Source organism: Neodiprion virginianus, chromosome 2 (genome assembly GCF_021901495.1).
Source record: "Neodiprion virginianus isolate iyNeoVirg1 chromosome 2, iyNeoVirg1.1, whole genome shotgun sequence".
NCBI lineage: Eukaryota > Metazoa > Arthropoda > Insecta > Hymenoptera > Diprionidae > Neodiprion > Neodiprion virginianus.
In genome coordinates, this window is record NC_060878.1 from 16,426,306 (window position 1) to 16,446,747 (window position 20,442).

Consider the following 20,442-nt stretch of genomic DNA (forward strand, 5'->3'; position numbering starts at 1 on the left):
AATAATTAGAATCTTTCTTTGAATGAGAGAATGAGAGACAATTGTTATTCCTGAAAAGGTTTTATTGTTTGTTGATATTCTTTGTTTTTTTTTTTTTTTTTTTCACATCACAAAAACGCGAGTCTTCAAGAGTAATTTTCATCAGTATAGAATGGCTGTAGTTTTTGTGTTGGATTTTTTTATCGATGGATTTTCAATTCGTAAATTTTGAAGTAAACTTACAAAACTTTGATAACTGCAACAAGTAACCGAAAAAAAAACATTGAATTCATAGGCTACGGTCAGCTGTCATTCAAAACTATTCATTTCACATAATTCGAAAAATAGAGACAATCAAACGATGAGCAATTTGTTTTTCAAAAAAAAATAAAAAATTCAACCTTTAATTGCATTGCGGCAGAATCGTCAAAACTCTAAGATGTTAAATCTAGAAACTTAAAAAAATCCATCCTTCTGTTTTTTTTTTTTTGGTCATTAGTGTAGCTACATCTTCTTCTACATCTGCGCGTTTATTTCGAAACAACATTTTTCAACCTGTCTGACATAAAATTTCGAGTTCTTTTCAACCTCTTGACGTCAAATTTGGTATTGGCCTTCAGTATATATCCGTCTATATCCCGAACCTCAGGTATTATGAAATTATTATTATTACCATTTTTAAAAACACACAAGCTCGGAAAAAAATGGAGCGAAAAATTAACTTTTTCTTTAGACAGTGATATTTTTTTAACTGTCCACTGTTTTTTTTTTTTTTGCTTTCGGCCGTAATAACGTTCTTATTGATCATGAAAATTGGTTTATTATAATTCTGTTTCGGATGAATAGCAGCATTGAAATGACGTCAACCGCCTCAACCCGTATTTTTTTCACTGCAATATTCAGAGGCCCATAACTTTTTCAATTTTTGATTTTTTGCATTCAAAAAATATTCTTATAAGTTCTTGAAACATCAATAAAAAGACCTCAAACAATCCTACGAAATAAAAAGGTTCTAAAAATATTTTTTTTCATTTTTCTATCAAGCCCAAAAAAACGCCCGAAATTTAGGCCTCTAGACTGAAAAACCTCCTTTACGTTAAAAATTAAAGTAGAACTGGTTTTTTCTAAGGGTCTAAACACGCATTAGTTTTTACAATGTAGACGGCCGGATTTTGCAAGATCGTACGATTTCAAAAGGTTTTGCATAACTTCAGAGAATCAACATTATTTTATAATGTGTTGTAGGATTTCGAAAGATTTTGTACGATTCCACACGATTTCAAAGATTTCAGACGACTGTAAAGTCATCTAAATGGGGATTTCAAAGGATTCCAAAGGGTTTCAGAGACTTCGATTGATTACATAAGATTTCACGAGTGGTGCATACCAGATTTAAAAAACCGTCTACCCCTCGGATTTCCCACTCTATTTCACTGTTTATGATTCTTATTTATAACTTATAATGTCTCTGAGAGCTTCTTACTTAAACGCGCTGTGCAATATAGCGGGATATTGAATCTAATAATAGCCTCGGCAGGTTCTTCCTTAATAGTTAGTCAAAGTCTGATGGGAAATTAAATCAATGAGTTCGTAGAAGCTACGTTGAAATTGCACAACAAAGCGTTCGTGCCGTAGGCTGCAGAGAGTTACAACGGCAAAGTTCGCGAAACCATTAATATTAACCGCGGAAGTGATCTACATGCCAAATTTCACCTTACGTATAGGATTTCTCAACTTTTAGGCTTGTCACGGATTGTTCAATCACTCGATTAATGTAACAAAAGTAGAATCAGTCTACAAAATTGTTATCCGAATTTCATCCAATTTTTCCATGTAGGTACTGATCGGAATTCTTTTACTTCTACTCATTTCATCATCCGTTCGATTACCAATTTGAAATTAGAATCGCGTTTATAAAGCTTCACCCCGTGGAAACCCCATCGCATATGGTGCACTGTATCAAATTACCACATGGTGGTGAATTCCCATAAGTTCCGTCCGACAGGTAAACCGACATGTGTTCCTCGATATCGAAGCCACCCCATGTTATCACCACTTTACCTGTGTCCCATAAAAGCAGTGCAACCTTTATGAATTTTAATCAATTTCAAATCGTAAAGAAATTTTATTAAAAACCGAGCATTTCAAACAAAATTTAGCTTTGAAAGTTTATTCAATTTATTCTCAATAGTTTGAATCGGCAGAACATTTTCACGTCCGTCATTCCGTGACGCATGACGTCCGTCTTCCCCATATTCTTGGACCACCTCTTGCTAACTCTTTCACATTCTTCACAGTAACGTTATCGTCTCCATCCGGTCCTCCTATTTCTATCCAGCCTCACGCCATTCGCCTTACTTTGCTAATTCTATTCCCCACTATTCTGTAAATTTCGTAGACTCGTAATCTTTGCCCCAATACACTTCTACTCCATCGTCCATCAAGTATGCTTCCAATCCACCTTTCATCAAGGACACTTATATTCCAACGTTCGTATAATCGACTTCAACTCCAACTTCCAACCAATAGTGGTGGTTCGATAAACGCTCTTCAGCTCAACCCTCCTCTATCCGGTAGCGTCTTACTGCCGTCGCGAGAAGTGATTGGTGGAACTTTTCTCGATAGGTAAATCCAAAATTTGTCAACATCCGTGATATCTGTCGTGCCACTTGCATCGGAAATCATCTGCAAACAATTACCATACGCACACCAGCGTCATAAGAATTCTACTACGTCAGTCCTTTCAGAGTCTATATTCAATCCTCTCGAAGTTCAAGTACAGGTGCAAGTAATCGGGTGCCACATCTCCGATATCATCGTGGTCTCAAAAATTCCGGCTACTCAATTCAAGAAACTGCTATTTCAAGCCACAGCGCCGCTACGCAATTTCATGTGTAATTAAACACCACACGTCCAATCCCACTGCATAAACAAATATCACAACCAGTTCAACCAAACCCGTTGTTATGAACCTGGCGATAAACAGCATGTACGAAATTCATTGAAGCGTTAATCTTTCCCTGGACCTCCAAAGGATCAGGTAAAGGCTTGGCTCAGTGTGACCAACACCGACACACCGATATCCGAGATAACGTCCCTTGGCCCCCAATTTCTACAAGCTTCCATCACCACGCATTCTTTCATGAACACGTTTTTCATCTATCTGTAAGTTTTCTTATAATTAACATAAGGCTGATTAATATTATTCAATACCACACTGAGAGAAATTTTTAGTTCCGGTTACCGCTCAGTCCTTAACTATTTTCATTTTTTACCACAGTCGAAAAATATTTTGTCATCGAAAAATAATTCTGGAATGAAAATATCACGCAACAGACTTCGGAACTTCTGTTTCAATTTTATTATTTGATTACTGAGTAATATCAGACATCGCTTGCATCTCTCCCCCTCTAAAATCCCAACATTACACAAGTGTGATATTTCAACAATTTCCTCGCACGTGCAGAGATATTTGTTCATTCCCGAGAGCAAAGAGATCGCATACCGTATCATCGAGTCGTCGAGTTAATTATTGGCAATAATTATTTGTAACAAAAAGGGTAAACACCACATCTACACACTAGAGTCTCCTTATACATCGTGCATGCAGAGAAGAAACTTCTTATTCATTGTTTGTAACGTTATTAAATTCCATTCTCACTATCCGCAATAAATTAAGAATTAAATAAACAGAGGTAAACAATTGTTAGATCTCGGGAATTGATAATATTACACGTTTTCTTACGATTTATTTATTATTTCGGCAGTAAAATTATACAAGCTCAATTAGTTTAGAATGGAAAATAACACGATTTAGGAACAAATACTTGCTTTGACGTCAAACAGTCACATGAATGATTTTCGGGCTGGTTTTTCCTTGCGCAAATTTGCACAAGTGTGGATTTTGTCGATTCTTCGTGTATATAAGCGGTAAACTTGAAGCTTACGAGTTACAGTCTAATTCGAGAGTCAAAATTCTGACTGCAAGCGGCAGCAAATCGCTATGGCAAAGTTCATAACTTTTCTGGGGTTGCTTTTCGCCGTCTACGTGAGTTGAACAAGAAAAACTTTAACGAAACTTGAATTTTCTGTAAGCAGGCAATGGAAAACATTGAAAATCGAACTTTGATTGATACGATTTCCAGGGCGTTCAAGGTACAAGTTACCAGGAACTGTACGAATTCGCCAACGAGAAAGTGGCAGAGTATTTCGAAAATGAAATCGATCCATCTCTAGCGGAGCTGGAAGGTGTTGTCGTAAAAGCGTATTACATCACTGAACTTGTCCAAGCAAGGCTGAACTCGAGCTGGTCGAAAATGGTTGAAGAGGTAAGTGCTGAAAATATATACAGATGTAAAAATCGTATAGCCACAATATGGAATTTTTGAAAGAGCGAAAACTTGATATCATATAGAATTTGAAAGTGATGAAAGTCAAAGTATGAAGAAGTAAAATATTAGAAAGGTCAGAACGTAGAATATCAAACTGTAGAACAGTCAGAATTCCTCTCGATAAAATAGAATCTTGATTTTTCCGTTTCACGTTTTGACACACTATATTTATCTTTCTGTATTTTTACCTACTGTATTTTCAATTTTCCGCACATGAAATTTCCAGATTTTCAAATTTTACGAATAAAATGTTCGCATCTATGAAAATTCGATATTCTGGTCCTACCATGAATCAGTAATTCTAGTTTATTACACCTACTCGAGGAAAAGACACAATCTAAATGTCGAAAAGTTTGACGAAAGTTTTGACCAAAAAATTTTGCACGTTTGACAGTTTGACGCGAAAGTCGATGCGCTGACAAATGGAACCTCGGCTGACGTTAGCTCGTGCGTGTCCGCTTACTCGAGTGAAAAAGCGGAAGCGAGTAAAATTTTGGCAAATACAACCTCCTGTGTGAATGTAAAGAAAAATACGGTTACCGAGGTGTACAGTACGGTCAAAGCTGACATAACATCATTCGTAAGTGATCTGGAGGAGGAAACGACATCAACTTGGTCTTGCAGCAGTTCCAATATATGGACAATGTGGAAATGCGTGAAGAGCGTGAGTAGATTCAAATTTCGTTCGCTACATAACACAGTAGACATCTACATTGAATTAAGCAATATTTGAGTGACGTTGCTGTATTACTCTTTGATATTTCATTTGCAGCTGTAACATTGTTGGAATACTTACAAGCAGTATTGCGACAACATTTTCATAACCCATAAATCTGGCTGGAATATTTCGACAAATTTGATTTTCAGCTGCAGTTTATTAGAAATATCGAAGCAATGTTGCAACAATATTTGTGCATTGCATAATCCTATATGTTGCAGAAATGTTGCTGTATTTTTATACCGCAGCAATGTTTCAATCATATTTTAATCCTGAAATTGCAGCGACAATGTTGCAGGAATAATGAAGCAGTATTCCAGTTTGGGGTTAGGTTCGGAATGTTACATAGACATATTGCATTGATCATATTACAAGGCTGTGTTATAATACTTCGTGTTAAACTAATTCGACGGCCCCTAATAAAATTCACTCAATTTTACAGAGACTGATTATAAAAGATCCAACTTTGGCGTGATGATTTATAATCCAAGTAACTCTACGGACTCCGATGATAAAACAGTTATGTTCTATGCTTATACACGCAAGTTGACTGTTTTATCATCGGGGTCAACTTGTGTGTATAAGCATAGAACATAACTGTTTTATCATCGGGGTCTGTAAAGTTACTTGGATTATAATCGTCACACCGTAGTTGGGTCTTTTTACCAAAAACGGCTGGTTCTTTTTTCTTGCAGTGCGATTATTGCATAAAATTCAATTCAAATAGGCTGGAATCGCGCCATTGATGCGTCGGCTTGCAGAATAATCAAAACAAATGCCACGTGCACACAAAGAAGTCATTTTTTCTAAATTTTCATGACTTTCATGATTTCGTCGCATTCTATTACTCATAAACAATAAAACGCCAAATGAACAATCTGTTACGCAGCATCGCTTCTGAGACATATTAATTTTTATGTCAAAATCGACCGAAGCATCCTGTTAACCACCTTTTCTCAATCTTACCTTAAACTAAACGCTATACTAACAATGAAGTCTTATCAACATAACCATAAATCTGAATCTGGTTTATTTTCGTTGTACTTACAGTACATCAGCTCCCTTGAAACCGAAGCTCAATCCACCTACAGCACTGTGACGAGTCAGGTAACGAGTTTTGAGGATACGTACAGCGATTTTGGAAGCTCACTGGAAGATTGTGGCGTCACTAGCGTAGAAGCAACTGTTTCTACCCGACTGACTGAGGCTTACAACACGCTGGAGAATTGCATTGCAGACTTGTAAAATTACAGTTCAGCTTCAAGTAACAAAATTTTCGGAATGAATACGCAGCATTGAAAGTTTTGTAACTGTATTGAATAAATATATCAGTAACTGTACGTATATAATGTTCATTAATTTCTTCACGGCGGATTTGCCTGTACAAATGAGACATAATAACAGAATTAACTTCACATTGGCATTGGATTAGTTCACAGATGTATACATGATTGAAATAAAACTGGTGCCTTTTTCTTTTTGTCTTTTTTACACCAGTTGTGGTGTTTTAGGTTATTTATGTTTTATTTGTCAATCTAACTTTACATGCATCTAGGAGAAACTAGATAACGATATTTATTGTCATTGTCCGTATTTCCAAGAAAACTTATCCTTTCCTCATTCGCAAAGTACTCAAGTATCGTATCAGCTGAATTTCTTTTTAGAGCAACATTCGTATCAACATCCAGGTTGATACGTCTGTTTGTTATTATTATTATTGGAAATTAAGGACTAATGAAACGGCATTGAATGATTCGTTCAAGAATAAAAAATGGCATTTTTCTTTTTACCTATACAGTTTAAGTCATTATTAAGCTGTAATAAATGAGGAGTGGATTTGGTTCAAGACTAGTTGAATTTTCGAATCATCCACTCTAATCATTTATTGAGTCTAATTGTAAAACATTCCCTAAGTCAATCCTCTTCCTGTGAAGCGCATGTTACCAAAATATTTTTAACTTATAAAAGTCAATTTTTTAAGCAAATTCTTTTATCAAAAACTGGTAATTTCATCAATCTTTTGAGTTTTGGTAATCTGTTCAAGGACGTACTGCTTGATTTTTTCAAACCGATTAACAGTTCTTTGCTTTGTGTACTCGCAGATAGTTCGCGTATCGGATATTCCGGGCAATTCTAACCTTTCTGATGCTTCCGTAGTCAATGATCTACATTTTTTTCACAAAATCATTGAACCAAAACTCACGAACCCCAATTTATTCGGAGGATGGTAGCAATTTAATCGTCCGACCGTTTTCATTCCCAAAATTTTTATTGGAATATCAAGGAATATCAAAATTAATTTGATGCCCGTATCTTTTTGCAAAACCCCGAATATTTTTGCGGCACGTGCATTCGAAGAAAAGTTTATTCGAAAACAAATTTCTCAAAATCCGATACATTTTTGTATTCCTATTACGTAGTTGAACAATTTCGCATTTAGTTAACAAATGATAACACCTTTATCTTACTTTACTTGACATAAATGAATCTGTTTCTTTTTTCAGCAATACCTACGTTTGGTTAACTATTTACGGCGCAAAAAAGTATTTGAAAGCATATTTATATTTTGTTTCGGCTAAGAAATCCAACAACTTGAATTTGACAAATCGTTTTTATAAATTAACTAAGTTCTTTAAAAATATTATTTTTCAAAAGCTAGAAGCTTTTTTATGCAATTAAACGTAATTAATTCGATGAGTTTGCATAAGCTTGCAAGTCAGATTGAATGAGAGGATTTGAAAAGAATATTTGTTCACAAGAAATAAATTTTTTTCTATCCACGCTTGCGACCGAGACATAGAAAATCAAATCATAGCATAAGAAATAGATAATAAATATATTCGCTCAATTCATTCAAGTCCTTATTTGATCGGAATTCAAGGGCGAAAAAGTTGCCTTTTTTCCGTCGGATTTCAGTTATGTTATTTAAACAGAATTCGATAAATCGTGAACAAAAAATAAAACCTATCTGACACTTTTTTATTGAGAACAGAAATTATAGACGCTGAAAATGGCGAAACGAATATTCATTAATTAATCACTCATTCTCAGCGAGTTACGTTAAATAACAATATCAGTATGTCAAAACGTCTGTGTTTGATCAAGTCAAAGAACGTGAGAGACGTGCTTAATTGAGCATAAAAAATCGTCGTACTTATCACGCGATAAATTCGTGTCCCAGTTAATTGTGCCCGCGTGGCAAAATAACGCCTAGCAGTTTTCTACGATTTAAAAAATAGTGTACAATACACCGTTGAGCAAAAAATGCAAAATTGTAAGAAATTGTGCAAAACTACGGCACGCAGAAATTTACCCACACCATAATAAAGTGAAGCACGAAAAAATTCCACCACAAACTTTTATTGCATGCATATGGATGCATTCAAATATTACGTATTTAACATTATTTTTTAATTCGGGGGGGGGGGGGGGGGGGGGCACCAACCGTCTGTTACGTAACTTTATTGAACGCCAGAAAAATTGAAATTTTGATTTTTTTTTTTTTCAATCAACGCTTGAATACCCGACCTTAGCTACAAAGTAAACATTTTTTCTCTTGAATAGGCGTTCGCAGTATCGTCTTTCTCTTTCTCCTGCCTAAATTTAGAAAAAAACAATTAATCATCGTATTAAAGATTTTCATGTTTCATGTTAAGCAATTATACGTATACGTACCAATTGGTGCTAAGAGGGGGTAAAGGGTGGGGAGGGGGTGGGTGGGTCTTAACTCAATTGTTACGGTCTGTGGCGTGAGAAGAGTCCCCCTCCATTAAACAGACCGGAACAAACGTCACGTCATATTTGAACACTGCGTGTATGAAAATCGAGCAAAAAGTATTTTTTCGCATATCGGTATTTGTAATAAGGGTAGAGAAATATAAGCGAGAATCCCGTTCCTCGTTTCAACTATTTTTTGAAATAAAAATGTTTGTCAGTCCCGGTATTATTTCGATTGAATAATAGTTCAATGATTATCGTTTGAAAGAGAATCGAATTTTGTAACTTAGAAATTAACTTACCAACTTTTTTCCGTATTAGAACATTTTTACTTATTTTTTTTTTTTTAACCTACATTTGCCTTTCCCATTCCCATTCCGAATCACACGGATTTCTGGTGACGTAAGATTGTCACAAAGTTTTCATACGTTCGTTTATAAACTTTTCAGAATCATGTCTATTTATCGTACGTTTTCGGCCATTTCATAGAAGAATTTTGTATCGTTTTTGGGAAAATTTTAATTACGTTGATAATGTCTAAGGAATTTCAAGAAGTTTTAGAGTTTCTGCAAAAAAGAAAAGCCTCCGCATATTCATTGGAATTTGTTTTTTTATCAAAAATCTCCGCAAACAACGAGTTTTCATTCTTCTGACGAAAAACTGAAAAACTGTAGGTAATTCATCTTCTGAGTAAATTCAGGTTAGCGACATCTAAGATTTTGTTATTTTCATTCTTGAAAACGGATAAATTATCAAGGTAACTCGTCTCATTCGGAAAATATACACAACCGTTTTCAATTTTTTCGTACCTAGTTCGAACATTTGTCACGATGATCGTTGAAGAATTTCCATTGTTCCATTAATTGCTGGTTGCAAAAATTTTTTAGACACCATTTTTATGGGATCAAATCAATTTGTATCAAAATATGAACATTACATTTTTAGCTAATAAATGTTGACAACGTTTTTATATATTATACGTTTTATTGACAATCTGTGCGATCTGAGCAAAGATGATAGAAGCGTTTTACTACTGCTACGGTTATTTGACAATCAAAATGTTAAACATTTGGAAATTCAAGAAAAAGTTTACCAAAAAGATACCCATTATTGGACCCAGTCTTAACTGTTCGTTTTGACGCTCGGAATTTTCAGATATTTTTTCAAACAAATCAAAAGCGTCATACTTTTCGCAAAATTCTTTTTATAATTCAATATTGTATTTAACGACACAGAATTTGAGTATGTAACATATTTTTCATACGTTTGAGATTGAACATATTTTTACAGTTGGAAAGTCGATATTTAGCTCAGTTATGTTTACTTATAGCGCGACCATCTTGTTTAACTTATTTCTCATATTCCAACTGCAAATTGAATCACGCAACCATTGGAAAAAAAGAAGTGATCACGTAGCACGAACTTTAGCTGCGAAGCGATGATATCATTCGTTGCACAGATGGTAGAAAAATTTTTCGTCAAGTTTCGCACACGTGTTCAAATAGCGTACCACGTCGCCAGATTTCTCGAAAATAGATGAAGGCCTGTAGAATTTCAAGAAACTCACACGTCGTCCAAAAACCATCTTCTGAACAGTTTTCAAGAAAAGCTGGTGAAAATGGAAAATTTCAAAACTGCCTTGTGCCTTCGGCTCATCGCCTATCTATACAAATTTGACCGATAACTATACAAAATTCATCAACAATATAGTTTTAAAACTTTGCAAAGTCAACTAGTGACCGGCTTCTAAAAAAAAAATAAAATCTAATAAAAAAAAAATATATATATATATATATATAAAAAATTGAGTCCTAAAGACGAGAATACGAAACTTCTTTGAAAGTTGTGAATCTCGAGTATATTGAGATGTCTTGACAACTTTTTACATTTCCCCTATAAAAATCGATGGCAAATCTTTGAAGCACGGAGTTTTACAAGATCTTTTATCTAAACCCTGAAAAATGCTCGTATTGGGTAATAAAATTTACTATTTGTTGCACTGTACATGAGCTTTACTGAACTAACATCCGTTTGAATAGGTGCTTTCGAGATTTTCGGAGCAACCAAATTGCTCGAGTCTTTTTGAGATTTTCAAAAGCACCCAGAGAAGAAAGAAATTATTTCTGTTCTAATTTTGCATAAATAACCTTTGGTATGAAATGTTTGCTTTATTGTTTATCCATAATGACAATAGATTGTAAGAATTTAAGGATAATTGAGGTACTGTAACAGTCATTTCCGCAACAATAGGAGATCATAGTATTTCTACATTAATTATTACAATCTTGACTAGCAAGTCTTAGTACTGAAAATTGGCGTATGAGGCCTGAACACTCAGATACTTTTGTATTTTATTTAACCAAGGGCGGCAGAATTGCGGCGTATTAAATTGACTGGTGCCGATTCACGCCTTATCAACCAATTTAATACCCGCTGTACATTTTCGCAACATTTGTATAAACATGAAATAAACATTTCTGAGTGTTCACGTTTGATTAAATCCGAATTCGTATCAGCGGTTCGTCGAACACGGTCTTACAACAGGTCTTCCAAAGGCGGGGGTGAAGATAAGTAACCAAGGTTTTTGCGTTTGAGGAATGGGCCCCACCACTGCGATAATTCTGTTTTTTATACGACCGTGTTGTCGGGTATATAAAAGACGCCGGAATATCGATACGTTAACTCTGTCCTGGGATCAGTTTCTGAAAGATTCCTGATAATATCTGCAGAAAATGGCCAAGCTTCAAATTGCCCTCTGCTTCCTGCTCGTCGCCTATGTGAGTTCGATCAAATAATACCTAAGAATAATCGCGAAATTTTCAAACTTCCGAGTTTGAAATCTGTGAAATGTGATGCGATGATTATTGGAGTTTATTTACACGAAGTTAAATATTTTGTCTTCAGCTTATACTCGTTCTCTCTCGTATCTGCAGAAATAAGTTTATAATTGTTCACAAATGTTGCAGTTATACGAAAAAAGATACACTTTGAATCTGTGATATGAGGATACATATTATCCAAAAGTTGAAGTTTTCATATTGATGAAATAATGTTCGTAATTGTTAACAATATTTATAGGATTTATAAAAATTCTGTTGCAAATCGTTCGAGCATAAAATCTTACACTTTCTCTCACCATTCCAGAAACAATTGGATGCCAAAATTTCCTCATTTTTAGACTTGGGTATTCCCAAAATTTCACCGTTTATAAATTGCAGATTTTTAGACTGACGGTCGCCCGATTTTTTCGCATTGGTGAATTCCTAAATTCTCGCAGATATCCTTAATGAGATAAATTTTGTATCAATTTCTTCTATTAGCAGCTGAAATAATGAAACTTACGTCGCGAATAAATGTAAATTCTGCAATTCAAGATACCGAGCCTTGATACACTTTAATTTGCATTCATTTGAAAATGTTCGTAGCTTAGGATTTGTAACGCAAACAAGAGTGAAGCTTTCAGATATTTCGATATTTCCGTAACTGTAACGACGATGTCTTTCATAAATTCGATAAATCAGTTGCAAATCATGAACAAGAAATTACACTGGAATAAAGGCACGATCAGGAAATACGCGAATTAAAAGAATCTGGTTTATTTTTAACAAAATCTTTCTTCATTTCAAAGCCCTGATGTTGAAACATATGATTTCCAGATCGTTCGAGGCGACGGAATATTTGGTATCAGCTCTGAGTGGTGGGAGTCCTTGTCGAAAGTAAGTATATTCAAAATTCCAAATTTTCATATTGCATATTTTTCACGGTGCCATGTATAACTGTCCCTCATATATTCCAACTGCACCAAAATGGTTTTGCATAAGTTTTTCATGAAAATTTAACGCCGCTGTAACAGGAATGGGAAGATCTTCTGGATCTTGTTAAAAACACGGCTATCACTAATCAAACGTGCGTAGAAGAGTCTTGGGACATAGAAGAGCTGTCTTCCTCGATTCAACTGAACAGCAGCGTATCATGCCTCACAGAATTGAAAACTGCGATCGAATCCGAAAGCTCAAGCGATACTGCGTTATTGGAGATCATTGACGAACTGATAGAAATTTTCGAAGAAGGCTCCACGTGCGCCAGTACTGAAGATATCTGGGCCTACGTCGAGTGCTACATAAATGTGAGCATATTTGGATTCCATAGATCATATACTTGTAAATCACTTCGAGATCTCTCAAAATACATCAAGTTTCTGCCCGAGATCGAAATCAAGAAGACTAAAGACCTGGAGCACGGTCTTACATACAGGTCTTGCGACTCAATAGAATTCCAATGGTAGAGAGTGGCTCCTCTGTTGAAGAAAAATCCAGATGGAGCTGCGATCGAGGGATGCATCAACATAACCTACAATGTTTGAATAAGCCACGGTCTTAGGATTCCACGCCCATGTGACGCGCGAGCGCGACTATCGTCATCCTTGTCGCACCGGGCATCCCTCGATCGCAGCGACGCTAGCGGCTTGACACGTTAAGAGGCCCACGTCGAAACTCAGAGTCGCAAGACCTGTATGTAAGACCGTGACCTGGAGACTAAACTCGGGTCATGGGGAGAAGCTTGCATATGGTAACCGCCTGGCGGCGCTACTGAGCGTACCGTACTTGCGCAATGGTTACTGCGTAATCAAATAAGTCAAAATAATTCGAGCCCCTCCCCCTGACGTGAAACAGACGAATGTGGAGATGCGCGGTATCGGATTACGCAAGTATTCTACGCTTAGCAGCGCCACCAAGCAGCTGCCGTATATTAGTTCGCCTCAAACTGCGGACTTGAACGGGAGTTCGGGCTCCTGGTCTTTAGTCTTCTTGGTCAAAATATTACCAGAGATATCATGGTGATGAAGTTAAGTCATGTCACGGCAATATTTCTGGAATATTGCATCATATTCGTGAAATATTTCAAATTTTACAAAGCTACGTTGCTCCTATATGTCTACAATATTACTTACTGTATGAGATTGTATTCGATTCGAGGTGAAATTGTGTAAACCATGTTCGCAGACCATCGTGAACGCTATCAAATACATCCTGAGCAATTTTACCACCGAAGTAGTCGCGGCTTGGGAACTCCTGTACAGCAGTGACAACATTAAATCCATAGCAGGAAACTGCACCGAAACCATCATCGAGACAATAGCGGTGGCGAACTTCAAAAGTGCTGTCCAAGAAACAGTTGAATGTATAGAAAAATGGACGAGCTGAAATGGCGTAGGTGACCGCATCTCATCTGTACTCCGACTTCGTTCAAGCTAGATACTATATCTGTGTGAAAGATATTCAATAAAATTTTACCCCCAGCATTAAATTAGTCTTCTTACAATCACATTTCACTCTTGATTGAATTGCGTTTTTGCATTATCTTTAACGCGTGTATCACCGACAGCCTTCGTTTTTTCCCATAATCCAGATTCAACCTATAAGAATGATTGCAAATTAGCTCCATTCGGATGAAAAAACTTTATTGTCAGATTAGAGGAAGTACACTTAATTACAGTAAGTAACATTTACTCCGAAAATTCGTCTTTATTTTACTCTTTCGCCAAATTATTTATTCTGCTTAACCCAATCAAAGAAATCTGTTGCAAAGGTTTTCCACAAAAACCTTCTTCCGTGGATCAGGAATCTGAAAATAATTTGTCGATATTCCTGTAACGTATAATTGTTTCAATCTCCAAGTTTGTACCAACTTGTAACATTTACTATTATATGAATATCGTGCAATAGAATTTCAAACGCGATCTGTTCAAATTTGATCTCGAATTTTCACTCATACTTTCACGGAAGAAGGATCTACTTTTTCACACGCTTGTAGCTGTTTATCTTCTCACATATTTCTGCTGTCGTACACTTCACTCCCTGATTAGCCTAATGAAAAAAATTCTACGAGGTTAACGATTTGTTTATTGCATCATTTTGTATTAAAAATTATTAGAAGAGTTACGGACGAAAAAGAACTCTGATTTTAAAAAGTTGAATTTTTGATTTTTCTTCTGATACCTACGTTAAAAAAAATGCGGCAAATAATTTTGATTAATTTCCCATTTCCGTCAACATTGTTATCACACAGGACTTATCAATTGCACTTCCAACGCCCAAATCATTTAACCGCATGCTTTGATTAACACTTCTATTAATTTGCAACTTTACAATTTTATAACTGCAGCAGAAGTTGAATATAATTAAAAGTAAAAATAAAAAAATTTCCGTTTTCCTGAGGAATTTTCAGTCACATCTAGACTGTCGATCCGGTTGTAATGAGATATAGCCTAAAACTTGGTCAGATGTTGTAGCTATCCACAGGGAAAAGAAGAATCAAAATCGGTTCAGTAGTTCTGGAATTATGAGCGAACGTATGGACAGGCAGAGACAGAGACGTTGAGTTTTAATAGGCATACCTACGTAGACATGACAATTAGTTTAGAGACGCCTGCAGTCAGTCAACCACGCAAACTTTAGAGTCGTGCGGATGCGCGATATTTAGGCGTTTTACAGGTAAACATTCCCGTCTGTATCAGACGATTTTGTTAATGTTTCGGATTTCTGTTGCAGAGTCATTTACGATTTGAAAATTCATATCTTTCGTTCGCTACAGCTCGGAAACAAAATTTTGAAACAAAACTGCCCTCGTCAAAATATCAAAATGACAGGTTTATCAGTCTAAAGTAATTCCCTGAAGTATGGCCTGCCTATTTGGTAATATAATGCCTTGGTGTTTTCTGTCATTGGAATCTTACCCGCATTCCACGATATCGAGGCTGGACCATACAAATCATATCAGATCTTTTTTCATGGGATGAGTTTTGTCAACAGTTCCAATACCTATCTGAAAAAAATTTATTGATGGTTGTCCCTTCGTTTACGTATATTTTCGAGTCGAAATAATGCAGCTAAAGTAAAAAGCGTGTAATTTTTTTTCTCATATCTAAGTTTATAGATTATGTAAAAATGATTCTTTACTTGGTGAAAAATACTCATGCTACTAGAATAATTTCAAATGCCATAAACAAAAGTATATATGCAAGTTAAGCACCCGATAATGCAAAGTTGTAAACTTGAAAACTATTACGTTTCCACTGTAATGGGCATGCGTATAACTTTTGATATAGGTTTGGCGAAATTATGAAAAAAACCAAATATCTTATTGTTAGTTGAAAAATATAGAATCGAAACACGTTGAAAAAAAATTTTTCTTTTGCCCGCCGACAGACCTAATTCACTCGTGAAAAGGTTAATTGTGATTTTCTGCGACAAACATCTTTTATGGTAGTTCTAAAGTCATGATATTTTGCAGTGGATAGATAATTTCGTCACGTGTAACCGTGCAGTACGTGAACAATATACAAACTTACAACCGAGATTAGAAAATTTTACTGTAGTGCTAATCTAGTCGTCGACTTTATTTACGGTTATGTCAGTCTCCGCTATTTACCATAAAATGAACTGCAGCTGTCACATGTAAGTGCAACATTTTAATTTTGGTTTATTGTTAGTGGATACGTGACTACGTGATTCCAGTTAACAGACTTAAGTCACTTCATATTTTGCTATATTTTTGTTGTGTGAAGGTATAAAAGCGTTCGGAGTTCAAGAAATAATTAGTTCGTTCGAAGATCAAAATGGTCAAGTCCGTAGCTACGTTATTCTTATTGCTTGTCGCCTACGTGAGTTTTATCAAATAATATACAAGAGTAATCATGAATTATGACAACCCCCGAATTTACAAATATTAACGAATGATTTCACGATTGCTTTATGTGTTGAAATAATTGTTATATCTTCCAACTGCATAAATAAGCTCAATGCCTGGACAGTCTTGTGCAATAAAAACCCGAGATCTAAAAAACGAAAATATCAAATTTTCCTGAAAATTATAGCTCCGAGATTCATGCATAGATCTCACAAGCTTTTTAATCGATCACACACATTTTTCCAAAATCTCCCACGACTCTGCAAAATTTTTTTTATTGCAATTCACTGTTTTTTTAACTTGATATCTAGATTACTGAATATTTCCAATCGCTGCATTCGGTAATTATTAAGTACAATTATATTCCAGATGAATTTTGTATTATTATTTTTACTAGAAGTAGAAATGACGAAACTCTTATCGAGTATAAATCTAAGTTCTGCACGTCAATTTAATAAACATTACAATATACTTTAAGTTTAAATCACGAGGAACTCTCGAAAGCGTTGCTGCCCGAATTAACGGCTAAAAATAACTGATTCAATCTTTTCAATTTTCGGGCGATTCCTGCAGTGGTTTACAAGACTTAAAAACCTTGGAATTCTTACAAGACAGACACGCCTAGAGAAAGAAATTGTTCCCAAGAATTATTTCCCCGAATTTTACCTATAAATTGCAAATTACGCGTAGACAATGACAGTTAAATAAGGATACAATTAGGAATCACGTGGATCGCACGAATCTGATTTATTAATCCCGCTTTCCATACGAAATGATTATTTCAGATACTTGAGGACCCGGTATTGATATATATAATATAATTTCCAGGGCGTTCAAAGCACAGAAATATTTGGGATCGAGCGTTCTTCGTTGACGTCGTGGTCGGATGTAAGTATAATCGAGATATCGAAGTTTCGGATTACGTATATTACATTATGCCATTGTAGCCGAAGTATCAAACTTATTGTCCCTGATACATTCCGGCTGAATCAATTTGATTTGGTAAAACTTTTCCATGAACATGTGACGCCTCTGTAACAGGACATGGAAGATATTAAAGAGCTTGTTGAAAACACGACTGTTACCAATCAAACATGCATAGAGCAATCTTGGAACATAGAAGAGCTGTCTTCCTCGATTCAACGGAACAGCAGCGTATCATGCCTCACGAAATTGAAAAATGCCGTCAAATCCGAAGACCCAGACGATACTGCGTTATTGGAGGTCATTGACAAGCTGATAGAAATTTTCGACAAAGGCTCCACGTGTGCCAGCACGGAAAATATATGGGCCTATGTCGAGTGCTATGTAACTGTGAGCATATTTGGATTTCATAGATTATAAGCCTATAGATCACTTCGGGGTCTCTCAAAATGTCGATTCCTTGTGATCGAATTCCGGAAATACGATTCTAACGGTACAATTTACAGGCACATTGAAATTTGTAATAACACTGTAGTTATACGCTTGCACCGAAAGCAGTGCATCAAGTTTCTGCCGGAAGTCGAAATGTTACAAGAGATATCGCGGTGATGCAGCAAAGTTACGTCACTGCAATGTTTCTGAAATATTGCACAATATCTGTGAAATATTTCAAAATTTGCAAAGCTACGCTGCTGCTATATGTCTACAATATTGCTCACTATGTGAGATTGTGTTCGGTTCTAAATGAAATTTTATAAACTATGTTCGCAGATCCTCGTAAGCGCTGGTAAATGCGTCTTGACCACCTGGACCACCGAAGTAGCCGCAGATTGGGAACTCTTGACCGGCAGTAGTACTATTAAATCCTTGGCAGAGTCATGCGCCGCAACTATTTTCGATACATCTGTGGCCGCGAACTTAAAAAGCGCTCTCCAAGAAACAATTGAGTGTGTCGAAAAATGGACCACATAAAATAGCGCACGTTGTGCTCTGAGGATATTCAGGCTAGGTACCATACACATTTATCAAAGCCTTGCAATAAAATGTTGTTAACCAACCAAACTTGACTGTATAACTTAAGTCCCATAATTATTGTACTTTGAAACTCATTCTTTGAGAAGACACGCAGAATTTGAAAGGGTATTGAAGTGTTTTTCTATCAAGTGAAATGAGGTTCGAATTATTTTCGTCTTTCGACTTACAGTTGGCTTGAAACGCTCTCTCAGGAAAGAATTCAAGATTCATTCGTATCTCGCGAATTTAATTCCTCGGTATCGTACTTATGGAATTCTATTATAAAATTGTCGAATCTTGTTTTTACTAACCTAACACGACTGGATTTGAAACACTTCAAGTGGATACAAAATCTTTCTCAAAGTGTTTTTAATATCCTGACTGAGGATCTATAAATCTACGTTACCGACACTTTTGAATAACTTAACGATTGAAAAAATTTAAGTTAAGTCTCTCACGAACTTGATTCTTCAGTTTTATTCTTATGGAATTCTTTTATAAAATTATTCAATCTTGTTTTCACTACTCTAACATGAGATCTTATGATTTGAATTGAAACACTTAAAATGGATGCAAAGTCTTTCTCAGAGTGTTGATAACATCCTGACCGAGGATCTATAAATCTACGTTACCGACACTTTTGAATAACTTGACGAGTGAAAAAATTTAAGATTCGTATATCACGAACTTGATTCTTCAGTTTTATTTTTATGGAATTCTGTTATAAAATTATTCAATCTTGTTTTCACTACTCTAACATGAGATCTTATGATTTGAATTGAAACACTTAAAATGGATGCAAAGTCTTTCTCAGAGTGTTGATAACATCCTGACCGAGGATCTATAAATCTACGTTACCGACACTTTTGAATAACTTGACGAGTGAAAAAATTTAAGATTCGTATATCACGAACTTGATTTTTCAGTTTTATTTTTATGGAATTCTGTTATAAAATTATTCAATCTTGTTTTCACTAATCTAACATGAGATCTTATGATTTGAATTGAAACACTTAAAATGGATGCAAAGTCTTTCTCGGAGTGTTGATAACATCCTGACCGAGGATCTATAAATCTACGTTACCGACACTTTTGAATAACTTGACGAGTGAAAAAATTTAAGATTCGTATATCACGAACTTGATTCTTCAGTTTTATTTTTATGGAATTCTGTTATAAAATTATTCAATCTTGTTTTCACTACTCTAACATGAGATCTTATGATTTGAATTGAAACACTTAAAATGGATGCAAAGTCTTTCTCAGAGTGTTGATAACATCCTGACCGAGGATCTATAAATCTACGTTACCGACACTTTTGAATAACTTAACGATTGAAAGTCATTCCTATGTTATACTGTATAGAAAATATCGTAACTTGTACATTTTCTCAGATGAGATAAATTAGCTATTCGTTTTGCACGAATGGTCAATAAATGAGCCCTTTTAGTCCTAGCTTTGCATAGATTTTTGACAAACTGAACGTTTTGATAGGCAATGTTGGCATCAAGTGCTTTTTGTTTACAATACTTGTAAATTTCGAAATCGACAAACATCACATTGCCATCCTTTTGCGACACATATGCGAATCAATTCCATGTACCCGGCCAGAGATTGTGTTAATTAAATTGCTTTATCAACTTCATCGTTCGTCAATTACTACAAAGATAAGATTACGGAGTCTTACTTCTGAAAGACGTTATTTTACGTAGCCCCAAATTTAATGTTAAAAAATTAAATTATAAAACCATTGATTATTACACATATTGTGCATATATTTTTATCTGAGCCTGATATTCCCTTACTTTTCACATGGTTATTTGTGATCGTAATAGTAATCGAAAATGATTGTTTTAAACAATTTCATCGTCTAAACGAAATACTAATTTTATACTGTATAACAATTCATGAGCAACTTGGAATTTGTATAATTTATTTAAATATTGAAAGATAAAATCATGTTTCGAAATGTTTCAATTATTCGTTTGGCAGATATTATTTCCTGATAAT

General features: G+C 35.4%; 4 protein-coding genes across 6 annotated transcripts in view; 3 read left to right on the top strand and 1 right to left on the bottom strand.

Annotated features, from left to right (window-relative positions):
* The window catches only part of LOC124299261 (protein numb), a 97,457-nt gene that overhangs the window by 47,066 nt on the left and 29,949 nt on the right, over positions 1–20,442 (bottom strand). The gene's annotated exons all lie outside the window — the stretch shown is intronic.
* Positions 3,893–6,428, top strand: LOC124299298 (uncharacterized). The gene is made up of 4 exons (XM_046752434.1): positions 3,893–4,027; positions 4,125–4,307; positions 4,765–5,034; positions 6,139–6,428. Exons 1-4 carry the CDS (start codon positions 3,983–3,985, stop codon positions 6,331–6,333), a joined length of 693 nt encoding a protein of 230 aa, XP_046608390.1. The 5' UTR covers positions 3,893–3,982; the 3' UTR covers positions 6,334–6,428.
* On the top strand, positions 11,436–14,112 carry LOC124299305 (uncharacterized). Its single transcript, XM_046752443.1, has 4 exons — positions 11,436–11,582; positions 12,462–12,521; positions 12,659–12,931; positions 13,809–14,112. The coding sequence occupies exons 1-4, from the start codon at positions 11,538–11,540 to the stop codon at positions 14,007–14,009; spliced, it is 579 nt and encodes a 192-aa protein (XP_046608399.1). The 5' UTR covers positions 11,436–11,537; the 3' UTR covers positions 14,010–14,112.
* Positions 16,314–18,480, top strand: LOC124299300 (uncharacterized). Of its 2 annotated transcripts, XM_046752436.1 has the most exons (5): positions 16,405–16,468; positions 16,806–16,835; positions 17,323–17,382; positions 17,536–17,808; positions 18,190–18,480. In XM_046752436.1, exons 1-5 carry the CDS (start codon positions 16,424–16,426, stop codon positions 18,388–18,390), a joined length of 609 nt encoding a protein of 202 aa, XP_046608392.1. In that variant the 5' UTR covers positions 16,405–16,423; the 3' UTR covers positions 18,391–18,480. The 2 variants fall into 2 exon arrangements, with proteins under 2 accessions (XP_046608393.1, XP_046608392.1); XM_046752437.1 differs by lacking the exon at positions 16,806–16,835 and having other exon boundaries at positions 16,314–16,468.

What these genes read in the sequence shown, in the direction of transcription:
- LOC124299298 (XM_046752434.1), top strand. Translation starts at nt 3,983, where the DNA reads ATGGCAAAGTTCATAACTTTTCTGGGGTTGCTTTTCGCCGTCTAC. An exon ending in GGTTGCTTTTCGCCGTCTAC is followed by an intron (nt 4,028 to 4,124) that starts GTGAGTTGAACA and finishes TACGATTTCCAG; the next exon opens with GGCGTTCAAGGTACAAGTTA. An exon ending in GGTCGAAAATGGTTGAAGAG is followed by an intron (nt 4,308 to 4,764) that starts GTAAGTGCTGAA and finishes CACGTTTGACAG; the next exon opens with TTTGACGCGAAAGTCGATGC.
- LOC124299305 (XM_046752443.1), top strand. Translation starts at nt 11,538, where the DNA reads ATGGCCAAGCTTCAAATTGCCCTCTGCTTCCTGCTCGTCGCCTAT. An exon ending in GGTGGGAGTCCTTGTCGAAA is followed by an intron (nt 12,522 to 12,658) that starts GTAAGTATATTC and finishes CCGCTGTAACAG; the next exon opens with GAATGGGAAGATCTTCTGGA. An exon ending in ACGTCGAGTGCTACATAAAT is followed by an intron (nt 12,932 to 13,808) that starts GTGAGCATATTT and finishes CCATGTTCGCAG; the next exon opens with ACCATCGTGAACGCTATCAA.
- LOC124299300 (XM_046752436.1), top strand. Translation starts at nt 16,424, where the DNA reads ATGGTCAAGTCCGTAGCTACGTTATTCTTATTGCTTGTCGCCTAC. An exon ending in CGTTGACGTCGTGGTCGGAT is followed by an intron (nt 17,383 to 17,535) that starts GTAAGTATAATC and finishes CCTCTGTAACAG; the next exon opens with GACATGGAAGATATTAAAGA. An exon ending in ATGTCGAGTGCTATGTAACT is followed by an intron (nt 17,809 to 18,189) that starts GTGAGCATATTT and finishes CTATGTTCGCAG; the next exon opens with ATCCTCGTAAGCGCTGGTAA.